At 42.1% G+C, this 23,020-nt stretch overlaps 1 protein-coding gene across 1 annotated transcript in view; it reads right to left on the reverse strand.

Moving 5' to 3' along the window:
* Positions 1-19,686, reverse strand: part of ELF2 (E74 like ETS transcription factor 2) — a 39,144-nt gene extending 19,458 nt beyond the window's left edge. Inside the window, exons 1-3 of the mRNA XM_084262828.1 lie at positions 19,625-19,686; positions 11,709-11,895; positions 10,550-10,715 (exon numbers count right to left, since the gene is read on the reverse strand). Of these exons, the coding sequence (XP_084118954.1) occupies positions 10,550-10,715; positions 11,709-11,780 (238 nt within the window). The 5' untranslated portion in view covers positions 11,781-11,895; positions 19,625-19,686. The remainder of the gene's footprint in view (positions 1-10,549; positions 10,716-11,708; positions 11,896-19,624) is intronic.
* Between the last annotated feature and the right edge of the window lie 3,334 nt (positions 19,687-23,020).

Consider the following 23,020-nt stretch of genomic DNA (forward strand, 5'->3'; position numbering starts at 1 on the left):
GCAGTTAGGTCTGCAGCAATGAAATACATTTAAAAATAGTCCATCAGCTTAGATCTACATCAAAAGGTGCACCGGGACACCAGGGACCTCTAAAGACCCAGAGCTGTCTGTGTCACTAGGAGTTCACATTTAGATGCTCTGGAAAAGATGCATTCATAGTATGTTGCCTTACTGCTTGCTATGTAAATCGGTGAGGATGGTTTATCGGTTGCAATTTCCAGTCACAAACTGAAGCGTGTGACTCATATCCCAGTTGTTGGCTCTATCCCCTATGAGCAGAATGATGTTTTGCCCAAGATGTGCAGCAACTGCATTCAAGTAGTCTGTGTGTGCATTTCTTGACAAACACCACACGCCTGAATTTAATGTGAAAAATGGTATAAACCATCAAGCTCTCGGTTTAATACCAGTTTTCTAAGAGGCATTTCTTTACCACTGCGAGCAAAGAGGTAGCAGAGTATTTGCCAATTCACATGAAACAGACTTGAACAGCTGCACGCATTAGTCTGGTTCTTCGCTCGCTCTGGTTGTACACAGAGTAACACTGGATGCCCAAGGGATTCCAGTCAGCTGAGAAAAGGCCAAGCCCACGCACTTTCAAGATTACAATGTAAGATACTACATCAAACCCATGAAGTGATCATTTTGACCAGTGACCAACTTATTTTTACAAGTATAGTACTAAAATATAACACTGCCTTTAAGGAGGAATGCCATTTCCCCAACAGTTCTGCAGTTCCATCCATTTAAACTACATGAGTTCCAGTATTTTATGTTGAACACTAATTGATTTGTCATGCTAATAAAATCTTACTATTTCATGGAAAAAAACATTGTCAAACAGGGGAGAGAAAAGTAAACACGCACTTTTTAATCTATTTTAAAGCCACCTTTCTATGCAGAAGGCTAATATAAAGGCATACAAAAATCTATGTACAGTGGTGGATGGCCCAATGAGACAAGAAATAGTTACTGTCATGTACCAGGATCACATGAAATGGCAAGTTATGTCTCTCTGGCATGAAAAAATTGGAAAAAATATACAGAAACAGATCCCCCAACAGGATCATTCTTTGTCAGACACAAATATATTCATTAGCCTATATTTTCTTTTCCTTTTTGTTTACTGTTAAAAGTGTACAAAGACTAAGTATTACTGTAATTTTTTTACCACAAGCTCAGCTGTCAAGACAGCCAGATAGACCTACACACTCTCTCATTGCATGCTACATCTACCTTGACCACATTTTCAGCTGACACCACCTCTACCCCTTTGTACTTAAGTCTCCAGTACTTAAGGAACTTGAGACAACAGGAACACCCAAGTAAATTGTATCCTCCTACTTGCAAACATTCGAGTAAAGTAGGTATCAACTCATGCTTTCTTGTTGAGGGATACTGACCGCTTTGTCTACATTACAGAAAGTAAGCTTCACCACTACTTTCCAGTATACACCAGTTAAATTTCACCCTGATTATTCTGAGAAAGTGAAAGGCAACTCAAGAGAAGCTGGATGTGATTAATTGCATGTAAGACAGTGGATGCAGAAATTCAAAATATGAAAAACTGGAAGGTTTCAGCAGATTTGCAGAAATGGATGGAAGCAGGATCACCAATTATCTTAAGATAATTTCCTTGAACACCCCTCAAAACTAAATACAGCTTTCAGTGGCTGTAAAGGAACTGTCAGTCTCCTCTCCCATAGTCTCCTACGCAAAGTTGACTTTCCCACAATTCTGACAAATACGTAGAGAACATTCTCCTCTAACAGACTATAGTTTGTCTTGGAAAACTAATTCACAAGCTTTATAACTCAAAACACTTCAAGTACAATAGAGAGAAAGGAGGCCATCCAGAGGGATCTTGACAGGCTAGGAAGATGGGCCTGGGGGAACCTAATGAGGTTCAACACTGCCAAGTGTAAGGTGTTGCACTTGGGCCGGGGGAATCCCAGAGATAGATACAGACTGGGAGAAGAGCTCCTTGAGAGTAGCCCTGCTGAGAAGGACTTGGGGGTTGTGGTGGATGAGAAACTTAACATGAGCCAGCAGTGTGCTCTTGCAGCTCGCAAGGCCAATGGTATCCTGGGCTCCATCAGAAGAGGGGTGGCCAGCAGGGACAGGGAGGTGATTGTCCCTCTCTACTCTGCCCTCGTGAGGCCCCATATTGAGTCCTGTGTCCAGATCTGGGGTCTGCAACACAAAAAAGATGTGGAACTGTTGGAGAGGGTTCAGAGGAGGGGCACAAAGATGATTAGAGATGATTAGAGGGCTGGAGCACCTCCCCTACAAAGAGAGGCTGGGGAGCTGGGCTTGTTCAGCCTGGAGAAGAGAAGGCTGCGGGGGGACCTCATTGCAGCCTTCCAGTACCTGAAGGGAACATACAAACAGGAGGGGAATCAACTTTTTAAAAGGGTAGACACTGGCAGGACAAGGGGGGATGGATTAAAACTAAAGGAAGGAAGGTTTAGATTAGATACTAGGGGGAAGTTTTTTACAGAGAGAGTGGTGAGGAGCTGGAACAGGCTGCCCAGAGAGGTGGTGGATGCCCTGTCCCTGGAGGTGTTCAAGGCCAGGTTGGATGGGGCCCTGGGCAACCTTGTGTAGATCCAGGCCTGGAGATTGGTGTCCCTGACTGTGGCAGGGGGATTGGAGCTCTATGATCCTTGGGGTCCCTTCCAACCCATGCCATTCTATGATTCTATGATACAACCTTCCAATAGCACCTTTTTCCTTCACTGACAGCAAATGATGAACCAGAAAGAAGAAAAAAATTCCATATATTTCATTACTTTTAGCCATAGAGGATTCCAGTATGACAACACTACTATGGGAAGAGGCAGTTATCAAAGCAGTTACTTATTCCATCAGAGGTGACTCATTTTACTTCATTTAAGTCAGTAGCCATGGGTAGATAGCAATCTGTTTGAGGGTAGGTATTTGTAGGCTACATGAGAAATTGCACACGACAACAGAAGAATAATCCTGAAATGTCAACCAAGCTAAAAAGCTTCAACTTCAGAAGTCCAGGCAGGTCCTGTCCCCAGTTGCAAAAGCATCTACGAATTTTAAATAGTTACCAAAAGGTCAGATCTAATTCACATCTAGTAATTACAGAAGTAGTTGCTGTCCTCATCAGCAGGCTATCAAACTGTTGATCACCATCACTGCACTGCAAGGGTAACAATACAAAGGAACATTTTAAGTTAGATTCCAGAAACACATTAGATGATGTATCAGTCTCCTTTATCAGCACACTAGCATCATCATTACCATCCACTGTGGATTACAGGGTAGACAACTGCGTAAGTAATAGCAAAATAACCACAAAGTGTCCACAGAGGAACCAGCAAAATACCAAGGAAAGTAATGACCATGCCAAGCTCGTCTTGACTACACCATATGAAGTCCGGGAATACCAAAGCTATGTCACATTCTGCACCTGTAATCAGCCTCATCACTGTTCATATGGCAATTCATAATTCCACACAGAAAAGCAAATGTGATCTCAGGATTTGATACTACCTTTGACAAACAGAAAAGGAGTTACTCAAAAGAGCAAGTGTCTACATTTCAGCATTATTAGGAATGGAGAATAAGAAAAACTTGGCTGTGTCAAAAAATATATATGCACTTCCCTGCTTTATAATGAAACTCTTGAATTTCAGGGCAGTTTAGAACATTATTGCAAATCAGGCATAGCACATTAGATTATTTTACGAAATTTATGGTACTTGAGATAAGCAGTATGCTTATTAACTATTAAGCAATCTCTCTGTTCAACACCTAGCATTTAAAATTCCTTAAGACTTCTCTAATAGCAACAAATGCCTATTCTGTAAGTCCAGGGAATCTTTATAAGGGCTAAATGTCCTGCTCAAACACATACAAGCTTTACTGTGATTCCAGAATTGCTGTCAACTGCATTCTCCCTTTTAATATGCAGAACACCTCTAAAAACATATTCTTTTCTCAGTTTTTTTACCAAAAAGACCACTAATCCTCATGCACTCATACCACAATGGTTTTGGCATGCCACATTGCATTCTAATTTCAAGATATAAGCCACAAATTTTTTCAGCTTACATTAGTAAAATGCTGTGCCTGTGTCTTCAGAGTAACATCCTACAATCTCTCACTCCCAGCTGCAAATGGAGTTGGGAGGTCAGAGGAGAGGGCACCTGTACAACTGAAGTCCAACCCATAACTCCCCACACTAGCATGTCATTCAATTAGCCTCATGACAGCCTCAGAAAATAAAAATTATGCCAGAAATGTGTAGTTGAACTCGGTTTTATTACAAAATACTTAGTCTTGACGTGTTCTTTCAAGTACGAATGGAGCACTGAGCACAACAAGGCAAAAACCTGGAATCTTTAAATAACTGGACACCACAGTCAGGCTGTTACTGCTATGTAAAATTTTGTCATCCAAGGAGCTACATGCTGCATTTTTCACTAGATTCTCAGAAAAGGAAACACCAGCAAAGATGACACAAAATTTAAGCATCAGTTGAATTTGTTTCTGAATTAAGAATGTTACTGAATTAAGAATGTTACTGGTTTAACTGCTCCAAGTGTTACACAATAGCATATGTAACAGGAGGGGGATCATTTTGTTACAGTCATCAATATTTAACTAGCAAAAAAGCAATGGATTTCTTGGCAGAGTGAGAACTCACAGGGATGTAGCAACAGCACAGTATCAAAACAAAATTAGCTCACATTCAAAGGACAAATTCTTAACCCATGAATGTGTCAGAGACATTTAATTCTTGCAACAGAGCAAGTACTGCATGTGAAGTTTTATCTTGCTTTTGTCAAGCTAGTAGGTTACATCTTAGCTCTTTGATGAAGGTGGTACCAACTAAAGCTGAGAGTTTAATCAAGTTGTTAGAATGTCCAAACTCTTGCTTGTAGCCAGCAGTGTCTTCTAAAGCAACCTGCTCTCCACTTTTAAAATCTCATCAAGCTGCCAGTGAAGGAAACGAAGTTAAATCAATAGGACGTGTCAGCACTACCAAAACGTACACCAGATGTTCATGCTCACTCATTTTTTGTAAGAGGCACTTTAATCCAATAATGTCTGGACAGAATGAATGATAACGTTTGGTTTAGCCCCTAATCAAAGGTAAGAGTCTAACCAGATCTAATACTGAGTTCTTAGCATATGATATTTAACAAGTGATGAGAACTCAACTGAGATAAACAAAATAGTTCATAGGCTCAAAGTCAGATAAGAGAAGTCAGAAGGAATCAGTTTTAAACATGAGAGCAGACATACAGAGGCAGAAGGAAGAACATGCAATAACTAAGGACTTTAGAGAGACAAAGCTAGTTCCTACAGTTGACACCAGTGTAAGTAGCAATATGAAATTTCATCAGTAAAAGTAGGTTTGCCATAAACTATATATTTTATTCATTCATTTGTTTAAAGTAGGAAAGGAGTTAAGCCTAAACTCACTGTTTATTCAACCTTCTCCCCCTCCTTAAGGATGGCTATCAATTTACATGATACTGAACATCTTGGTGGAGAAAAAAAATAAAATTAAGACATTATAGACACATATACCATCATTGTTGCCTTTGTAGTTCAATATTTGTAATATTACAATTCAAATACTCTATTTGTTAAATTACAATCTCAATTTTTTCCCTGCAGATCTTCCACCCCCCCGCAGAAATAACACTTTTAGAATTAAAAGACTTTCAACTTGCACCTCTGGGAGGATTTCTGATGGAACATCAAATTTTAAAATGTAGTGACAGTTCACAAGTCAAACGATATCTCAACTTCTCAAAAGCAGTAGATGTGTTTCCTTTGTAATGTTAAAGTAGTGAGGAAGAAAAAATTCCAAACCTGTACTTGCCACTTCGATTATTAATTAAACAAAGGTGGGGATATCCTGTTGTTGAGAGATGTTAAGAGTCACTGAATCAATTAAACCAGGGCCTATACTAGCAATACGATTTTGGTGTATTTCTCTCACAGGGATCAAGCTTTACTGTACTTAGAGAAACATTTGCTTAATAACTGCCTACTTTTCAAGAAGATTTGTACACAAACAACAGTGGTTTTGCAAATTAATTGTGAGATAACACAGAAGGAAAGTAGTGCAGGCTGAGATCTATACAAAGGGAGTTCAGAAAGTACTCACCCATTTTATTTACAGTGCTCCAGATAACAGCATTATCCTACTTAATCATCAAATGCCTTATTTGACTAAAAGACTAGACATCATCCATGTATAAGATCTACAGATCATGAATGTACCTTCAGGACTACACATACAGTAAATCCAAATATTAGATCACCCCACTAACACACCTACACATCCACATTATGAGTTGTGTCCCATGACAGACAAACAGAACTGCAGCATCCGTTAATTTCAGACTGACTTGCTGCTTTAAAGACAGCAGATTTTGCTGTTACATAAACAACAAAGGTTTTCCTGAGTAAATCCTAAAATTGAAGAGCTGATAACTTTAAGGACAGGTAACTAACTGCTCAGGAAACAGAAGCCAATGAAATTTGGCTATTGTTATAAAATTGTTCAGAAGGATGCACTGCTCACCATATGAACACTTTCACAATTGCAGCAAACAAAACGTTAAGACTCGGTCCCTGTAATGTAAAGGTACCATTCCCCAGAATGACATCATATGTATAGGAAAAAGAAATGTAAATACTATGTCAATCTAAAGCTTGTACATTCCCTTTCAAACATTACAAAAGGCACTCACTACTTCCACTGTCATAACATCACCTGAAAAGACAAAAATCCCCATGTTTTGTTTCTCCTAGAAAACTCCTTTGTCAAGACATTTTCTATTCCAAGCAGACAGGCAGTTTTTTCTGGAATAGGACAAAATAGGTAACTTGAACTACTAAGTCTTTTTTATTTGTTAACACTCTTGGGTTTTACTTTCATAATTAAAGGATTAATTATAATTAACGATTCTTGATTAATGAATCAATATAGAGTAGCAGGAAACAGACTAGGAAGAGTCTGGCAGGCAAAAAAGCCCAGGTTCCACTAGCATTAACTAAAAAGTCAGTAGTATTTATAGGTATAGCTATTTATAACCATTATATAGCATATTTTATTTGAATTATGGTTTAATAAACACAATAAGTCTTTTTTAATACAAAAGATTACAGTCCAAATTCCACCCTTGGATCAGCACTGACAGTCCTTTCAGCCCACACAGTCTCAAATCCAGTCAGAGCACAGCATAAATAGAGCCTCCAAAGCACAGCACAAATCCTCTCCTCTGTCCTAAGGAAGTTTCACCACTACTTTGATCACAGAGTACCCATCCCTGTCTCCAAAGGCTACAGTAATGCTACATTTTACTAAGTTGCACAGCTTCAGATTAACTAACTGCAAAGCATCTTGGAATATCTCATGTTGCAAATCAGTAGTTACTGGAATTACCAGTTACCAATAGTAATTCCAACAGGTCCATGGCCAAGCGCAGAGAGACTGACAACTGGGTATGTATTATGTTTTGTGGATACGTATCACGTCAAATACTGCCAACGCTTCTCTTAGTATTTACCATGCTGTCTGCACAGTCTAGAATCACAAAGGGTATTAAATCTACTCATTCTTGATGCAACAGCTCCACAGTTATCAAATAACATGAAATTTTGTGTAGCAATCAATTCTGACATTTATGAAGTAGAACCAATCAAGAATAATTTAGCAACAAGGGATTTTTCTTCTAAGATGCGCAGAAATCAAACTGTTGCACCCATCTAAATTAGGCTCATTAGCATAATAAAGTATGCACTTAAGAAAACTAGCATCTTAAAATGCTCTTTAAACAAACCTTATTACACCTTGTTTACTTGTTTCTGCCTTTGCCAGCTTTCTAATTAGCATTTACTATGGCACCTTTTACCACCTCTCCAACATGAAATTGCTCCCCACCCACAGCCTCTTCCCTTCCCCTGTAAGAATATAAATTAAAACACACACTTAGATTACCTTCCTGCAACTCACTGCTAATAATGGCACGTTACCAAAATGAATGTTTCTCAGAGCCTTTGTATTTTCTCTCCACACATTTTACCCATCTGTATGAGCAATAAATTCAGAAAGACTCTCAGTTGTACAAAAATGTGTTGGTCAAAACACCCCCACACGAGATCGCCTTCCCCAGAACAGTCTAAACCAAGCACTTTTCATCAACACTAGGTACAAGTTCTGTGCAGGAACCTTTTATTGGCTGTCATGTATAAAAATACATTGCATTAATGGTGGTTATATTATAGAAATAATCATCAAAAGTGGGAATATGGGAATGGGTGCGCAAGAGGAGATTGCCCCTCTCCCCAAAGACCTTTTGGAATCACAAAATTTTAAAAATTACTAAGGAATACTATAATCTTCATTAAAATTTAATTTCTCCTCTACACTGCCGTAAATTGGCATTTTAATGCACATTATCTTTAATTTTTGTATAAAAACTATCAAAACAAATATTTAAATACTTGAAGTTATTTTAGTATTTTATTATGTTATCGTACTACATTTTTAAGGACGCATTAATGCCAAAGTTATTGTGAAATAAAAATAATTTACAAAACACAAACACAACCAAGCCACCTGCAGTCAAAACACAGCCATTAGCATCTCCAGCTACAAACTCACCAAATTATCATAGCTACTGCCCTATAGATCTTAATACTGTATTTTCAAGCACCAAGCCTCAGGCACTGCCACACATCTCTTTCTTTGAAGAATAGCTTTAAAAAATAAAAAGTTCTGCAGGCAAGCCATAAGTTTTAATTAGCATTTCCACCAATTTCTTGTGACCATAAAATTATACTTAAAAACATATAGAGTTCATATGCAGCAGCCTTTTATCCTAAAAGAACTGTTCGATTAGCTGTTAATCTACTAAATCTTATCAGAAACAGCATCTCTTGAATGTTTTCAAATTGAAGTTTAATTCTAAAACTCAGTTTCTTGGGAAGAACATCCTTGCTTCTCACTTACCTTAACAGCTTTGTTACCACAGTCAAAAATAATAAGATAAAATAAAAACCCCAAAACCCAAAAAACCCCATGTTTCATATCCCTGCTTTACATGAACTTGTGGAACTTGTAATTAGCATATTTAATTCAACGCACATTTGAGTACACTGGAATTGCAAGGTACTTTCCCAAACCCTGAACCATTAGTTCATGCATACCTTGTGAAGTTGATGCATGTTGTTTCTGATGCAATGCTACAGTAGATTAACATCCAGACTCAGAAAGATGCATGAGCAATTGCATCCACTGTTTAGGGAGAAATTTGAACTGAAACCTGTCTAATCCAATGGGAATGCACATATATTTACTGGGCCACAAAATTAAGCAGCTGAGAGAAAAGAAGAGTCTCTCCACTTTTTTTTGCTTGCCTGACATCACGAACTCCAGTTCTAAATTAGGCAGCCCAAAGAGAGGAACATACTCTACTCATGTTCTAGTCAAGTGGTCTCACCAGCTCAGCATGGAGTGACCTGTCCTCCCCTGGGTAGCAGTTCTACGAACTCCAGGCCCCAGTACTCATCAGGCCGTAGGCTGAGATGGCAAAAAGTTAACCCAACAAAACCACAGAAGTTGAGTGGTTCCCTGCTACTTTTTTCTTGCATAATTAGCATACTGAAATGGCTAAAAAGGGTTTAACAAGTACGAGACGTAGCACAAGAAAGCAAGCAGGAGCAACAACAGGAATTGCAGCACAGCAGCAGCCAGGCAGTTGGATATAATCAGGCTCCTGTAAGAGCACAACTTTTGTTTCTTCAGACAGTTTAAATAGACTACGGACCCCCGCAGAAAGCTCAAAGCTCCTGATTCTGTTCTTTGGAGAGGGGTATACAGAAAGATACCTGCTTATCGCTGAACAGGTCAGCTGCTTTAACGCCAAAGCTCTACTCCCTTCTTCGTTTTTAACTTGTTATTTTACTATATAGCTGAGTTCATGTCAACCTATTAGGCTTTTCACCCAAAAAAGGACAGTCTGACTCCATTCACCCCAGCCACATACTCCTGACACTACACCAGCAACAAATCTGCTCTTGGACCAAAAAGGCAGGACAGCAAGGACAAAGGATACTGCTCATGGGAAGAGGAAAGAGTTGGAAGACGGGTAAGTAGTGCCAGACATCCATGCTGACAGCCGCCCTGAAGTTACTTGGCTCAGACTCACTGTAAAACTACGTTCTTCCTAGCTCAGCTGATTTTTAAAAACTCCAAGTTTAGTTGCCTAGTTAACTCCCTGCACAAACAGATAACAAAGACGTAAACGAAGACTCGCCTTCTCACGAGGACACATGGTGTTACAATGGAGCGCCCCAAACCTAGCGTGACATTTTTACCTGCCAAGCCCCCATCTTGTCACCACTAAAACTAAGCCAAACTAAGTTTAGAGGGAAGAGATGTGAACCCAGGTCAGGACCTCCATCCTGTGGGTAAACACAAAGTCACATTCCTCAGGGATGTCTAAAAGTACAAAAATCTCATGGAAAAAAAATATTAAAATAAGTCTACCTGTTTCCACAGTTTCAGTCTCAATTTCTTGCTCCTCTGCTACATCTTGCATCAGGTAAGTCTCGTCATCATAAACCAGGACCTGAGCAGCGTAACCCTGTTCTAGTCTGGCACTAGGAACTGGCTCCACAATCACTGCTGGGAATTCAGAGACTGGCTCATTTTCCTATGGGGAAAAAAACAAAACAAAACAAAAACAAAAAACCAAAACCAAAACACAACCACGCTCTAAATACTGCACTGTTGAACTCTACATCAGCATTTTTCTCTTATGCCCTTACATATTTTATGGAATAATGGCAACTATTTTAAGGATTTTTAAAGGAAGTTTTCTTGCAAAGCATGAGATTAAGAAAAGATAAAAAGACAGATTATCGTCCACCAAAGGAACCTTTCTGAATCTCGGAAGATTTTTTTCCTGGCTTTAAGCACTTAACATTTAAAGCATTGGACAGCTTTAAGATGTTGGAAAAGAACAAACTTTCTAATGAAGACATTCAGCTGTAGGAACTGATTCTTCTCCCACTGCTCCACAAAAATGTAAGCAAGATTTTGCATATGTCCTGCAACATACCTACATCTGACCTGTATCTCGTGAAGACTCGTGTTTTGGATTAAGTATGTAAGCTATCACAAAAGAACTGCCTACTTCAAAGCCCATATGCCTATCTCAACTTATTTAAGGATCAAAATGCCTGTAACAGCATATTTAATCTGTTAAAGTGTTGCAAAAATGGAACACTGCCAGATTCAAGTTACTACAAGCTACAGAATAATAGAATGTATTTGTTCTTTGTTGATAAGAATGCAAAATACAAGCAAATACATTGTGTTGGCTAACTTTGAAAAAGTTAGGGTATTGTTCTGCTCATCTCATTCTACACCTTGACACATCTGAGATCTTGAAAGAGATGCTTAGCACAGAACATAATTTTCTAAACATAGTCTACAGTTGTTCTGCAGACTTCAAAACTTACTTCTACTTCGCTGTGACAATAACATTTTCTAATAAGATATTTGAAAAATGGGCTGCTCTCTTCTTCACACAACAATTTCTAAGTCATTTCACTCGCTTTCACAGCAAGTTTACAGTGAACTCTTCTTTCAAATTAAGATAAAAGGTGTAAGATTTCTTAGTAAATAAATGCAATTTTCTAACCTCTTGATTTTTTATTCCATTGCTGTTGAACTCCAGGCCAGGGCCTCCAGTGTTAATCACTGCTGATGTCATGGTGCATCCCCTGAAGAGCTTTGAGAGATGTTCTCTATCCTGAAGACAGCAATGTTGATAGCCTGAGGTTCTCAAAGGCTTAAATTCACAATCCACTTCAGCTAGGCAGAGGAGGCTGAAACAGAAAATAATTTTAAGTTATTTTCATAGTTTATATTCAAAAGCCTTCCATTATTTATTACATGCTACATCTCTACATCAAAAAAAAAAAAAAGAGGGCATCAGTGAACACAACAGATGTGACAAAACATGCTGACCTTGGTAAAGTTAACACTGAATAATGCCACACAATACAAGTTTCACACTGCATTTTAATACTAAGGTAATACAATTTCAGTTTGGTTCTTTGTTAAATTTCACACAATTCTAAAAACAAATACTGTTCTTACATATTATCCATGGGCCAAAATGACAAATTTCTCACTAAGGTCAAGTATCAATTATTTGAGACAGACAAACATTTGAGCTTGTGCAGCTTTTCTAAAGCCATTTTTTCCCTATTAAATTCAGAATTTTTTTTAAATTGCATTTTGTTGTTTGTTCGACTAGTTTCATCGTCATTCCATAAAGCTATTTTCATAAAGTGTCATAAATAGTTTCCTAAAGATTTCAAACACACTGCCTTTCTAAAGCAATGCACACCTAATACACCTCACAACTACATATCTCATTTCTAACCTACAGTTTTCTTTGAAATAAAAAGTATTGTAGCAGTTTCTGGTTTTCCTATAGAAGAAATTCTTACGAGTCAAAAAGAAGTAGTTCCACATCATAGTGATTTATTTTGTATATACAATGGACTCACTGAACTTACAAAGATATATAACCTCCACCTTCATGAATTTCTTTAAAACTAGATTAACAGCGGTGCTTTGTTTCTAAACAACTGCTATTTATTTATTTTGAATAAATATTATTACTCATATCCTGTCTTTGGAAAAGACAAATAATCTGTCTTCATAAACCTTGGGCTGTGAGGAGCAGTTTACTACTTCAAGATGCAAACTAAGAAGCTTGGCTTCTAAGTTGTAGTCCAGAATGCTCGTATTCCACGTAAGACTTAAGAACCCAGTCTGATACCAATTACCCTTGTGAGTAACTCCACTGAGATCAATGCTTTATAACAGAAGCCAGAATTCAGCCCAACGTTTTTAATAAAATCCATCCATTTAGAAAGCTAGCACAATCACAGAGGTCTGCAAGAAAACAGGATCCTCCAACAGATACAGAAGAAAAACATATATATAATTAATACTCCAGTGGGTACACTCAATAAGCCTGCTTTTCAATAGCAGGCAGCCAGCTCAAACTCAGTCTTGCACGTGTAGGGAAAAGGTAACTCAGGCTTCCTATGGGCACGGAAATCTCTACAGGCATAATAGCTTAGGTACACTAGTAAAAATTACAATTACTCATCTCCCCAACTGGATGTCAGCTAAGCAAGAAAATCAACAAAAAATACTTTGCAAAAACGGCTTAAAAAACTTTCATTCATCCTTCATCACGCCACAAAAATATGCTCAGAAAGGCATCGTGTATGTTGCCACACCATCCTAGCACAAAAGAGTCAGTAGCCACACAGCAGATGGCAGGTTACTACAAAAACACACCAAGCAAGCAAGCAAAACAAAAACAAAAACCAGACTAGACCAAACAACAAAAGCCCCAACACAACAGAGTAAGATATTAATATTTTCACGCACAGAAAAGAGAAAATTCTTATAACAGCTTTCTAGGAAACTAATCTTCATGAAATAAAATTGAAGAACACAAGATCATTTTAAATCACTGTCACAGTAGCACAAGAAAAGGAAAAAAAATTAATTTAGAAAAAAAGGCATATTGTGCTTACAGAGGCAGTCAACTTGACATGAGAAAGCATGACTCATAACCTAAAAATATTTCATTTGTAATAGCACAAAAAACCACCCCACAGTAATACATTATTTTCCATTGTTTCATTTGTAAAGCTAGTACCACCTTTATATTATCAATATTTTCCTTCATGAAAAAGAAAGGAAAGACATCCTCTGTTCATCAAGCAACACTCAAGTTGGAAAGTCCTTAAAGAGCACCCTTGGAGCCATATACCCGTCACCCTCCAGGCTGTCAGCACAAAAAGCCTATTCCTTACCTGCCTAATAATTACATTATTTCAAAAATGTAAAGTAAAAAACCACCTGTTTATAAATACACTAACATAATCGGGAGGAAAAATTTAAAAATCACTTTTACTGTAAAAAGACTTTTTCCTCTCTGACAATTTTCCATCTACAGCCACACTAGACATTCCTGCCAAGCAATCATAACCCAAAAGAGAAGTCCAAAGAATGGAAATCGTATTTTAATTTGGTGGCACCACCTTGGATGGATTTCCAACATCAGCATTATTTCTGCAACTGATACTTCTTTCTGTGTAAGAACATACAGCACTTCGTGCAGTACCTCTGTATAGCTTCAGCATGTCACAAAGCTCACTTGGTTCTCATGCAGTACATTAATGCAAATAATCATCCACCAGACCACATGTACTGTATATCCATATTTTATGTACTATAATCCTACACAGGTGGCCAAACAGCTGCCAAATCATAGCAACTGAAAACACTTAGTACTGAGTACTAGATCAGATTATGTCAAAAACCTGCTATTTATCCATCTCCTAGGTCACAGTAAGTTTAGATGACTTTAGCACTGATTTATCGCTACATGAACTAACAATTACCTATAGAAGTGAAGACAGGGCAATGCAGTAACGTAAACAATAACCCTAATTTCCCAGTTCCAGCGGAAATTGTAGTAAGAACCTTACAGGGGGAAATTTACTTAACGAGTAAGATGCTACATCTCAGCATTCACGGAAAGGATGGCATCTTTAGACTGAATGTACAGAACAGCCCAGGCAAGGACTAAATGAAAGACACAGGGTCTTTATGTAACCGGATTTGAACTTCGTACCGCAAGCCTCGCTGTTCAGCAACCTTTTCAAAAACCCAGCAGGGTGGGGGGAAAAGGCAAGCCCCACTGGCCAGCAAGTGGAAAGTTCAAAGTTTCGGTTCAGTCTGGTTTAGAAGTTTTAAGTTAAAACAAACGCACACCTAAGCCTATGTCAGAGTCATGCAGATACTCCTCTTTTTGCATGAACCAGCTACGCGTTTGCCCTCTTCCCTGTGCCAAGCTGTGTGTCTTCGTGGAAGCCTTCTCGCTTCTCCCTCAAATTTCAGTAGAATACTGAATCTGCTTCCCATCCTCTCCCTAGCAAATCACAACTAATTTGACTTCTGTGAAGGCAAAAAGACTGCCTAGCTGCTTGGAGAAATCAGTTCCAAACCTCATACTTCCCAAGGCTAGCTGAGACAAAAAGGCCAAATGACAATTACACTTAAGATTCTTAAAGAGATGACTCAGGTTTGTAAGAAACCAGGTTTTCCCTGGCAATATAATTAGCCAACATAGAAGTTGTTTCAAGAACAACATGAAATGACATTGAGAAAAAAAACACAAAACCTTAAACAAACAAAACCTAAACCACTTCACACTACAAATTTGACTCCTGTCTGGACATGTGTTTACAACAAAGCAAAATATGGAATGACATCATTGGGGGAAGAAAGAAAGAAAAAAAATTAAAATCTAAGCTTTCCAAAAGAGATGACCACATCACTTCATTACAGTTCTAACATCCACTCCTGTTCTCATCAGCCATGGAAAATGCAGAGAGAAACTGGTTCTGAAACATCTGGAATATCCCTTACAACAGGGAAAGCAGCTTTACTGCATCATCCGTTATTTTTATACATACCTTACGGGAAAACAAAAATAAGCCTAGGTGTTCCCACACTGAAAAGGAAAAAAAATCTGAACCTTTGCCCAAAGAGCAAGAAGTTTCTAACTGCTTACTGCTACAAAAGACACAACAAAGACTCAAGGTTTTGACAGTTTTCAGCGGTCAAGAAGATCAATAACAGCACATTCATCTTACAAGGCGACAGAGCGCTAGTCATAAAGGCTGCAAAATATCAGAGAGTTTATTCATGTGTTTAATAGTATATTTATACAGCCTACATTACATACCACCATCCCTGCCTACAGCAAATCCAAATGGTCCTCTCACATTTTCAGCAGCTACCAGAGAAGCAAAGAAACGCTGCAAATCACAGCTGTGAGGAACTCATAGTAGTCCTGTAAAAAGCAAAACCTTGAGTCGATCCCCCTGCGCATAACCACCTATCAAGCTAAGAGAGAAGTGAACATGCAGCTCAACAGAATTAAATACAATTAATTGGGGAAAAAAAAAAAAAACCCAGCGTGGAAAGGATGGCAGTGTCAGGTCTACTAGGCCAGGCTCAAAGTGAAGTTATTTAGGACTGGCTTCAAAACAAATATAAATCTGCAAATAGTTCTAGCACACTTCTATTCAAATTAGAAAGCAAACAAACCCAACAATCAATGCTTGAAAGGAAAAGATGCGCACGCTCATACCCACACAGGAAAACAAGGCAAACATGCAGGAGACTGGGCAGCAGTGACTAGAGGCAGCTGCTCCCACAGCACTGAGAAGGAACGTAAGAGGACTTGAAACAATGTCTCCCTTTTATTCTGCTGGCATCCCAAATCCCGAGGAGAGATTTATGCAGATACCTACACAGATGCGACCACAAGAGCAGGACCGCAGCCAGCAGTCGCATCACACGCAACTTTTGGGAAAAAAAGGGCCTTGCTTTGCTTTAATGAAGGGAAAAAAAATAGAAGTTAAGGAAGTCAGCTTGAAAATGAAATTAGCTGTATGTACAGAAATACAGCAGCCAAGTTCACTGCAGAATCCCATTAACCGTAACAAGGCTTCCAAGGGTACAAAGGTGGTCTTTCATAGGCAGCACCTCAAACACAGCAGCGAGTGCCACTATCACTCTGACAAATACAAGCCACAGCACACTCTGTAAAAAACTGTTGTCGACCGAAAGGTCTTTTTAAAGACGTTTTTCCCAGATAATTTTTACAGCTCTGGCTAACCGATTCACATTGGCATGTGCAGAACAAATGGTGAATTAAATTTTCTTGTTTGTTTTGAAACTCTGAACAAGTCTAAAAACTGAAAAATTAAGTTACTGAAAAACCTGATGGAATGACAAAAATTTAACTCGTAAATCGCTGAAGAATCAGGGGTCTACTCAACAAGATGACACAAAGGAAATCTTTGCATCTACAAGGTCAAAGGAACAAAACAGACATTCCATGCAATTTATAGTACCTTGTAAAATACACCAATCACTAGAAGTTATGGAAAAGGAAATCAAACTAAGGAATACAACAAAGCAAGTAGTCCTGGCCCCATCATACTTCAAAAGCTTCCATACAACAGGAAATACTCGTATTGCTGAATGCACAGGTATTATTACATTGGATCAAATTAATGATGTACCAAATCCAATAAGAAACTAGAGGAATAATAAGAACTCCTTCCACACATACATATTATGATAATCTGATCATCCAAAGTTTGGTCTGAAACCTCAATAACTAAAGCTGATGAGCCTCAAAACATATAAGCTTATAATGACTTAAAAACTCCTCATGTTCTGCAAAAAGCTTTGTGGCTGCAGCAGCCTTCTTCTGGACCTTCCCGTATTTCATCCTATTAGCAGGCTCTCTTCCCACTGCTCTCTATTTAAAGATGCCCTGAAACCTTCTCTCTGACACAAGCCTCATACACATACCCTTATTTGTAAGAGCACTTCTCTTCCCAGCGTGTCAATTGTTGGTCCTTAACACCCATTTCCACTCTCCCAGAAGCCAGAGCAATTATTCATCATTTTACATAATAAAAGAGCAGGGAGGGTAAAATTCAATGGCGAGGATGTGGCTTTAAAAAAACAAAACAAAAAAATCCAACACACACACGCACAAAAGGAAGCAGTGTGCACAAACTATGTCATTCATTCTCATATGATATTCTAGAGGTCAAAAGAATAAGTTACAAGATTTACGTTAGACAGCTTTATGGAAGTAAAGCCTCTGAATGGCGTATGTGACTATTAAACACAAAGATGCGTGTACAGTCTGAAGCGTAGGGATCTTCCCAACCTTACTGAAACCTGAGAGATGGGAAGAGCACATCAAAGAAGGTACCATACAAAATAACCATCCTGCTCCCAGAACCTTTCCTAAAGCAACTGATCCTGTCCAACACTGGAGAGGAAGGAAAAGGACCTGGGATCAGACCCGTTACATAGAGTTGTGTAGAATTTAATCTGTTTAAGATCGTTGAAACTAAGTTTTGTGGTACCAGTCACTGACCCAGATGTCTCCTGCAGTACTCAACATAGTAGACGTCTTTAGGACATCCCTCCTCAAACAGGGGTGTTCAACATACCCTAGTAAAAGGCGTCTGGATAAAGTAACCAAAAATCTTGCGTTCTCCAAACTTTCCCCACATCACCAATCCTCACACTTTTGCCTCATTTCGAAGTTATTGCACAAAACATGCAAACAGGCTATTCCTACATTTTACCTCGCAGAAACATCCAAGTTGCTCTTAAATTTTATTGTTAGAGCACTGTTCTTATGAGTCTCACAAATTCTCTAATGCTTACAACTCCTATATCCCTGGGCTCAACTTCATCCTATTTGTCTTTAATGATTCAGCAGCCCTCAAAGTTTGATGTTTATATATACATACTAATCAGAAAGTGCCAAAAAAAGCTTTATTAAAGGCAGCAAAGGTGGATAATTATCAACACGCAGAGGACACTCAACCTCGAAACACGACCAGAGATGAGCACAGCGGAGGGAGAACCGTCCCCTCGCAGACTGCCTGTTCTCAAACTGACAGCCGGCAAGGTTTCGCTAGCAGCCTTCGCTAAGGAAGTTAAATGGTTAAAAAACAAGAAGTCACAAGGACCACGGCAGCGCCTAGACATCAGGGAGGGGACACGCACAATGAAGAACTGAATTATTTAAGTAAGGATAAAGAAAAAAAAAGAGACGTGAGAGAACCCATCCCGAGAAGGTGGCAGATATACACCAACACCGGAGCAAACCCCACGCAACGTTTCCCAGGCACGGCGAGGTACCAGCAAAAAACACGCCAGGGCTTCAGCTATTCAGCCCGAGTGGAACCAGAGCAGGGCGCGCGGGGATCTGAGGGCAGCGGAGAGGGTGCGCAGATGAAGCCGGGGCGGGAGGCTGCAGGCCCGGCGGGGATATCCCACCGCCAGCACGCATGACAGCGACTGACCAGCGCGCCCGGGCTGCCATGTTCTCCAGCCGCCCTGTGTAAACAAGGCGCTGCCCCCGCGGCGCTGCCCCCGGACACCTCACCGGCCCGGGAGGGGCTGCGGGGCGCGGCCCGCCAGGCCGCGGCCGCACAGGGGCCGTGTTTACACTGACAGCCGTCGGGAACCGCCCGACGCCCCCTCCGCCGGCGGGGCGGCAGCCCGGGCGCGGACTCCCGCGGGCGGTGGGGAAGCAGGGGGCAGCTGGCAGGGGAAAGGCGGGGGGGAGGAGGGGGGGAGCATGACATGACACACGATACAAGACACGACGACACGGCCCCGGCCCAACGGCTGCTCCCAGCCCCGCGCCCTGGAGAAACCGAAAGTGCGGCTGGGGAGGGGGGTGGGAGGGTGCCGCCGGAGCAGCCCCCAGCCCCGTCACCCCGGAGCCGCCCGACACGTCTCGGCGGCCCCTCCCGGGACGGGCCGGTCCCGCACCCCGCGGCCCCCTCGCCGTGAGGGCAGGCAGCCGCCCGCTCACCCCCTCCCTCCCTCCCAGGGCCGCCTGTCAGCGCCCGTCCCGCCCGCCCGCCGCGGCGGCGGCGGCAGCAGCCAGCGCCGCGCCCTTACCGTGCCCGTACTCCCGGAGGCCGCGTCCGTCGCCCGCTGGACCGTGAGCAGGAGGCGGGGGGCGCCGCCCGGGCAGAGCCAGGGCCGCCCCGCGGCGGGAGGGGAGGGGCGGGCGCAGCGGCGCAACCTGCCCGGCCCCGCGCCCCCCCCCTCCATTCTCGCCCCCCCGCCGCGCCGCCGCCGCCTCTGCACATGCTCGCGCCGCCCGGCGCGCGGGGGCGCTGCGGGCATGCGCGGCCGCCCCGCGCCTGCGCAGGGCCCCGCCGGAGCCGTTGGCTTGGCCCGGGCGCGAGGCTCTCCTGAGGGAGCGGCTGTCAGCGCGGCGGCTCGCCGGCCAGCCGGCAGTTCCCCGTTCCCGCCTCCTCCCCGGCTCTGCGTGTGCGGAGCTCACGGCAGTCTCGGGGGAGGATTCAACCACCGAGGCTGAGGGGAAAACTCGTGGCAGGCGGGGTCTCGCTGAGCCGCAGCCCTGCGTCGGACGGGGCGAGCAGCTGCCTGCTTTCAGCAGTCCTCCCCCGGCCTTTGCATACAGCCCCCCAAGCGTAACATGTTTCACAGAATCACAGAATTATCAAGGTTGGAAAAGACCTAAAAGATCATCCAGTCCAACCATTCACCTATTACTACTAGCTCCCACTAAACCATGTCCCTCAATACAACATCCAGTCTTTCCTTGAACACCCCCAGGGTCGGTGACCCCACCACCTCCCTGGGCAGTGCATTCCAGTGCCTGACTACCCTTTCCGAGAAGTAGTGCTTCCTACTGTCCAGCCTGAATCTCCCCTGCCGCAGCTTGATACCATTCCCTCTAGTTCTGTCACTGTCTACACGGGAGAAGAGGCCGACCCCCAGCTCACTACAACCTCCCTTCAGGAAGTTATAGAGAGCTATAAGGTCTCCCCTGAGCCTCCTCTTCTCCAGGCTGAACAATCCCAGCTCCCTCAGCCGCTCCTCGTAAGGCCTGTGTTCCAGACCCCTCACCAGCTTAGTAGCCCTCCTCTGAACGCGTTCCAGGGCCTCAATGTCTTTCCTGTAGTGAGGGGCCCAATGTCTTTCCTGTAGTGAGGTTTCCCGCAGTTGATTTTGGTACGTAGGAGAATGAGCTGTCCCTGTGCCTGAGCAGCTGTGGAGCTTCAAGCACGCAGGGCTGGTGTCAGCCACTGCCTCGTGCTGAAACCCTTTCCTTCTGTCACCGCCATCTATTTTGGAGCGCACAGGTTGGGACATGAGCCAAGTTTGTAACGGCATTTGTTGTTCCCTTGTCAGCCTGAGATACGGCATTGTCAGAGCCTGCTCGTAAAGCAAGTACACACCCAGACTGTCTTCATCGAGCCTGGTCTGAGATAATTCATTTCCTCCTTTACAAGTATTGGTCTTCAACCATTGTACCCGTCTTGGTGTTTCATAATAACGAACAGAAGAGCTTTAGCTGAATAAGAAGCATTACATTTTTGTTACAGACCAAAAAAAAAAAATACCCCCCCCTTGCCAAGGAGACTTTTAAGTGGGTTGGATGAGTGGACAGCGAGATGGGCTGAGAACTGGCTGAAGGACGGGGCACAGAGGGTGGTGATAAGCACCACAGAGTTTAGTTAGAGGCCTATAGCCAGTGGTGTGCCTCAAGGGTCCATGCTGGATCTGGTCTTATTCAACATATTCATCGGTGACACGGGCAAGGGGACAAATTTGCTGATGGTACAAAACTGGGAGGAGTGGCTGACACACCAGAAGGCTGTGCTGCCATTCAGCAAGATCTGGACAGACTAGAGAATTGGGTGAAAAGGAACCAAATTAAATTTAGTAATGGTAAGCAGAGGGTCCTGCACGTAGAGAGGAATAACCCTAAGCACCAGTACAGATTAGGGGTTGGCCTGCTGGAAAGCAACACTGCAGAGAAGGACCTGGCAGTCCTAGGGATAACAGGCTCTCTGAGAGCCAACAGTGTGCCCTTATGCCCAGGAAGACCGATGGGATCCTGGGGTGCATTAAGAGCAGTATGGCCAGCAGGTCAAGGGAGATTATCCTCCCCTTCTACTCTTCCCTGTTGAGGACACATTTGGAGTAGCGTGTGCAGTTTTGGGCTGCCCAGTTCAAGACAGAGAACTACTGGAGAGAGCCCAGGTGAAGGCTACAAAGCTGACTAGGGAACCAGAGCATCTCCCTCATAAGGAATGGCTGAGGGAGCTGCGACTGTTCAGCCTAGACAAGACTGAGAAGGGCTCTGATCAATACTTAAAAATAACTAAAGGGCAGGCATCAAGAGAGCCGGGCCAGACTCTTTGCAGTGGTGCCCAGTGACAGGACAAGGGACAACAGGCACAAACTGCAACACAGGAAGTTCCATATCAGTATGAGGAGGAACTTCTTCACTTTGAGGGTTACTGACCACTGGAACAGATTGCCTAGAAAGGTTGTGGAGTTTCCTTCTCTGGAGATACTCAAACCCCACTCACATGCAATCCTACACAACCTGTCCTAGATGTTCTGCTTCAGCAGAAAGTGTGCATGTGGGGTGGACTAGATGATCTCCAGAGGTCCCTTCCAATCCCTACTGTCCTGTGAATGCAAAGCCATTTGCTCAAAAGGAACTCTAGCCTGAAGGTTTTCTGTTCAAACTGATTTGGGCCCCCTTGTGCCTGTACATTGTAGAAGTCTGACATACTCCTTTTTAACAGGAGCCCTCTGAGCAGCCGTACACATGCAGCACACAATCACACACACATGCTCCTTGCCTTCATTAGAGTGCAAAATCACTTCTCTGCAACATCTCAATTTCCATCTGACCATCCACATCTACTGCTCCCTTGGCACTTCACCTCCTCTAGCAAGTCCAATTTCCAGTCCTCAGTTTCTGCCTCAGGCTCTACAAATCTGGTTCCAGTTCCTTATGTGTTTGAACTGGCTATTTCTTCCCTCAGTATCTTTGGGGCATCAGCTTCCTTTCCCAGTGAAACAAGAGCCTTCACAGGAATCTAAGCCATAGAATCTGACTGGCTTTTGTAGGCCACTTAATCAGAATTTTCCAGGATATGAAACATGGGCAGTTATTTTTCCCAAGGATGGCACAAACATTTCCCTGAAAATAAAGGGTAACCCTAAAAATATCAGGGCTGTATGAACTGAGGCAAGGAAACACTGGAGATTCTTTCAATCTGAAAACATGTCAGGGAGTATTAGTAATAAATAAAAGCAGCCTCATACATAAGCAGCTGCTACTGAGGTGTAAACTTAAACTCAGCCATCACTTAGTAATGAAGCACACATTGTAGCAAAACTGATTTGTTATTGAGTATCTTTTAGATTCCATCTTTAAAAGAAAGTATCAAACTACATGGGGAAAATATGTTACTATCAATATAGCTGGCATCCATATTGCTATTAGAAATCACAGCATTC

The sequence above is a fragment of the Gallinula chloropus genome (genome assembly GCF_964237585.1).
Source record: "Gallinula chloropus genome assembly, chromosome: 4".
NCBI classification, from domain to species: domain Eukaryota; kingdom Metazoa; phylum Chordata; class Aves; order Gruiformes; family Rallidae; genus Gallinula; species Gallinula chloropus.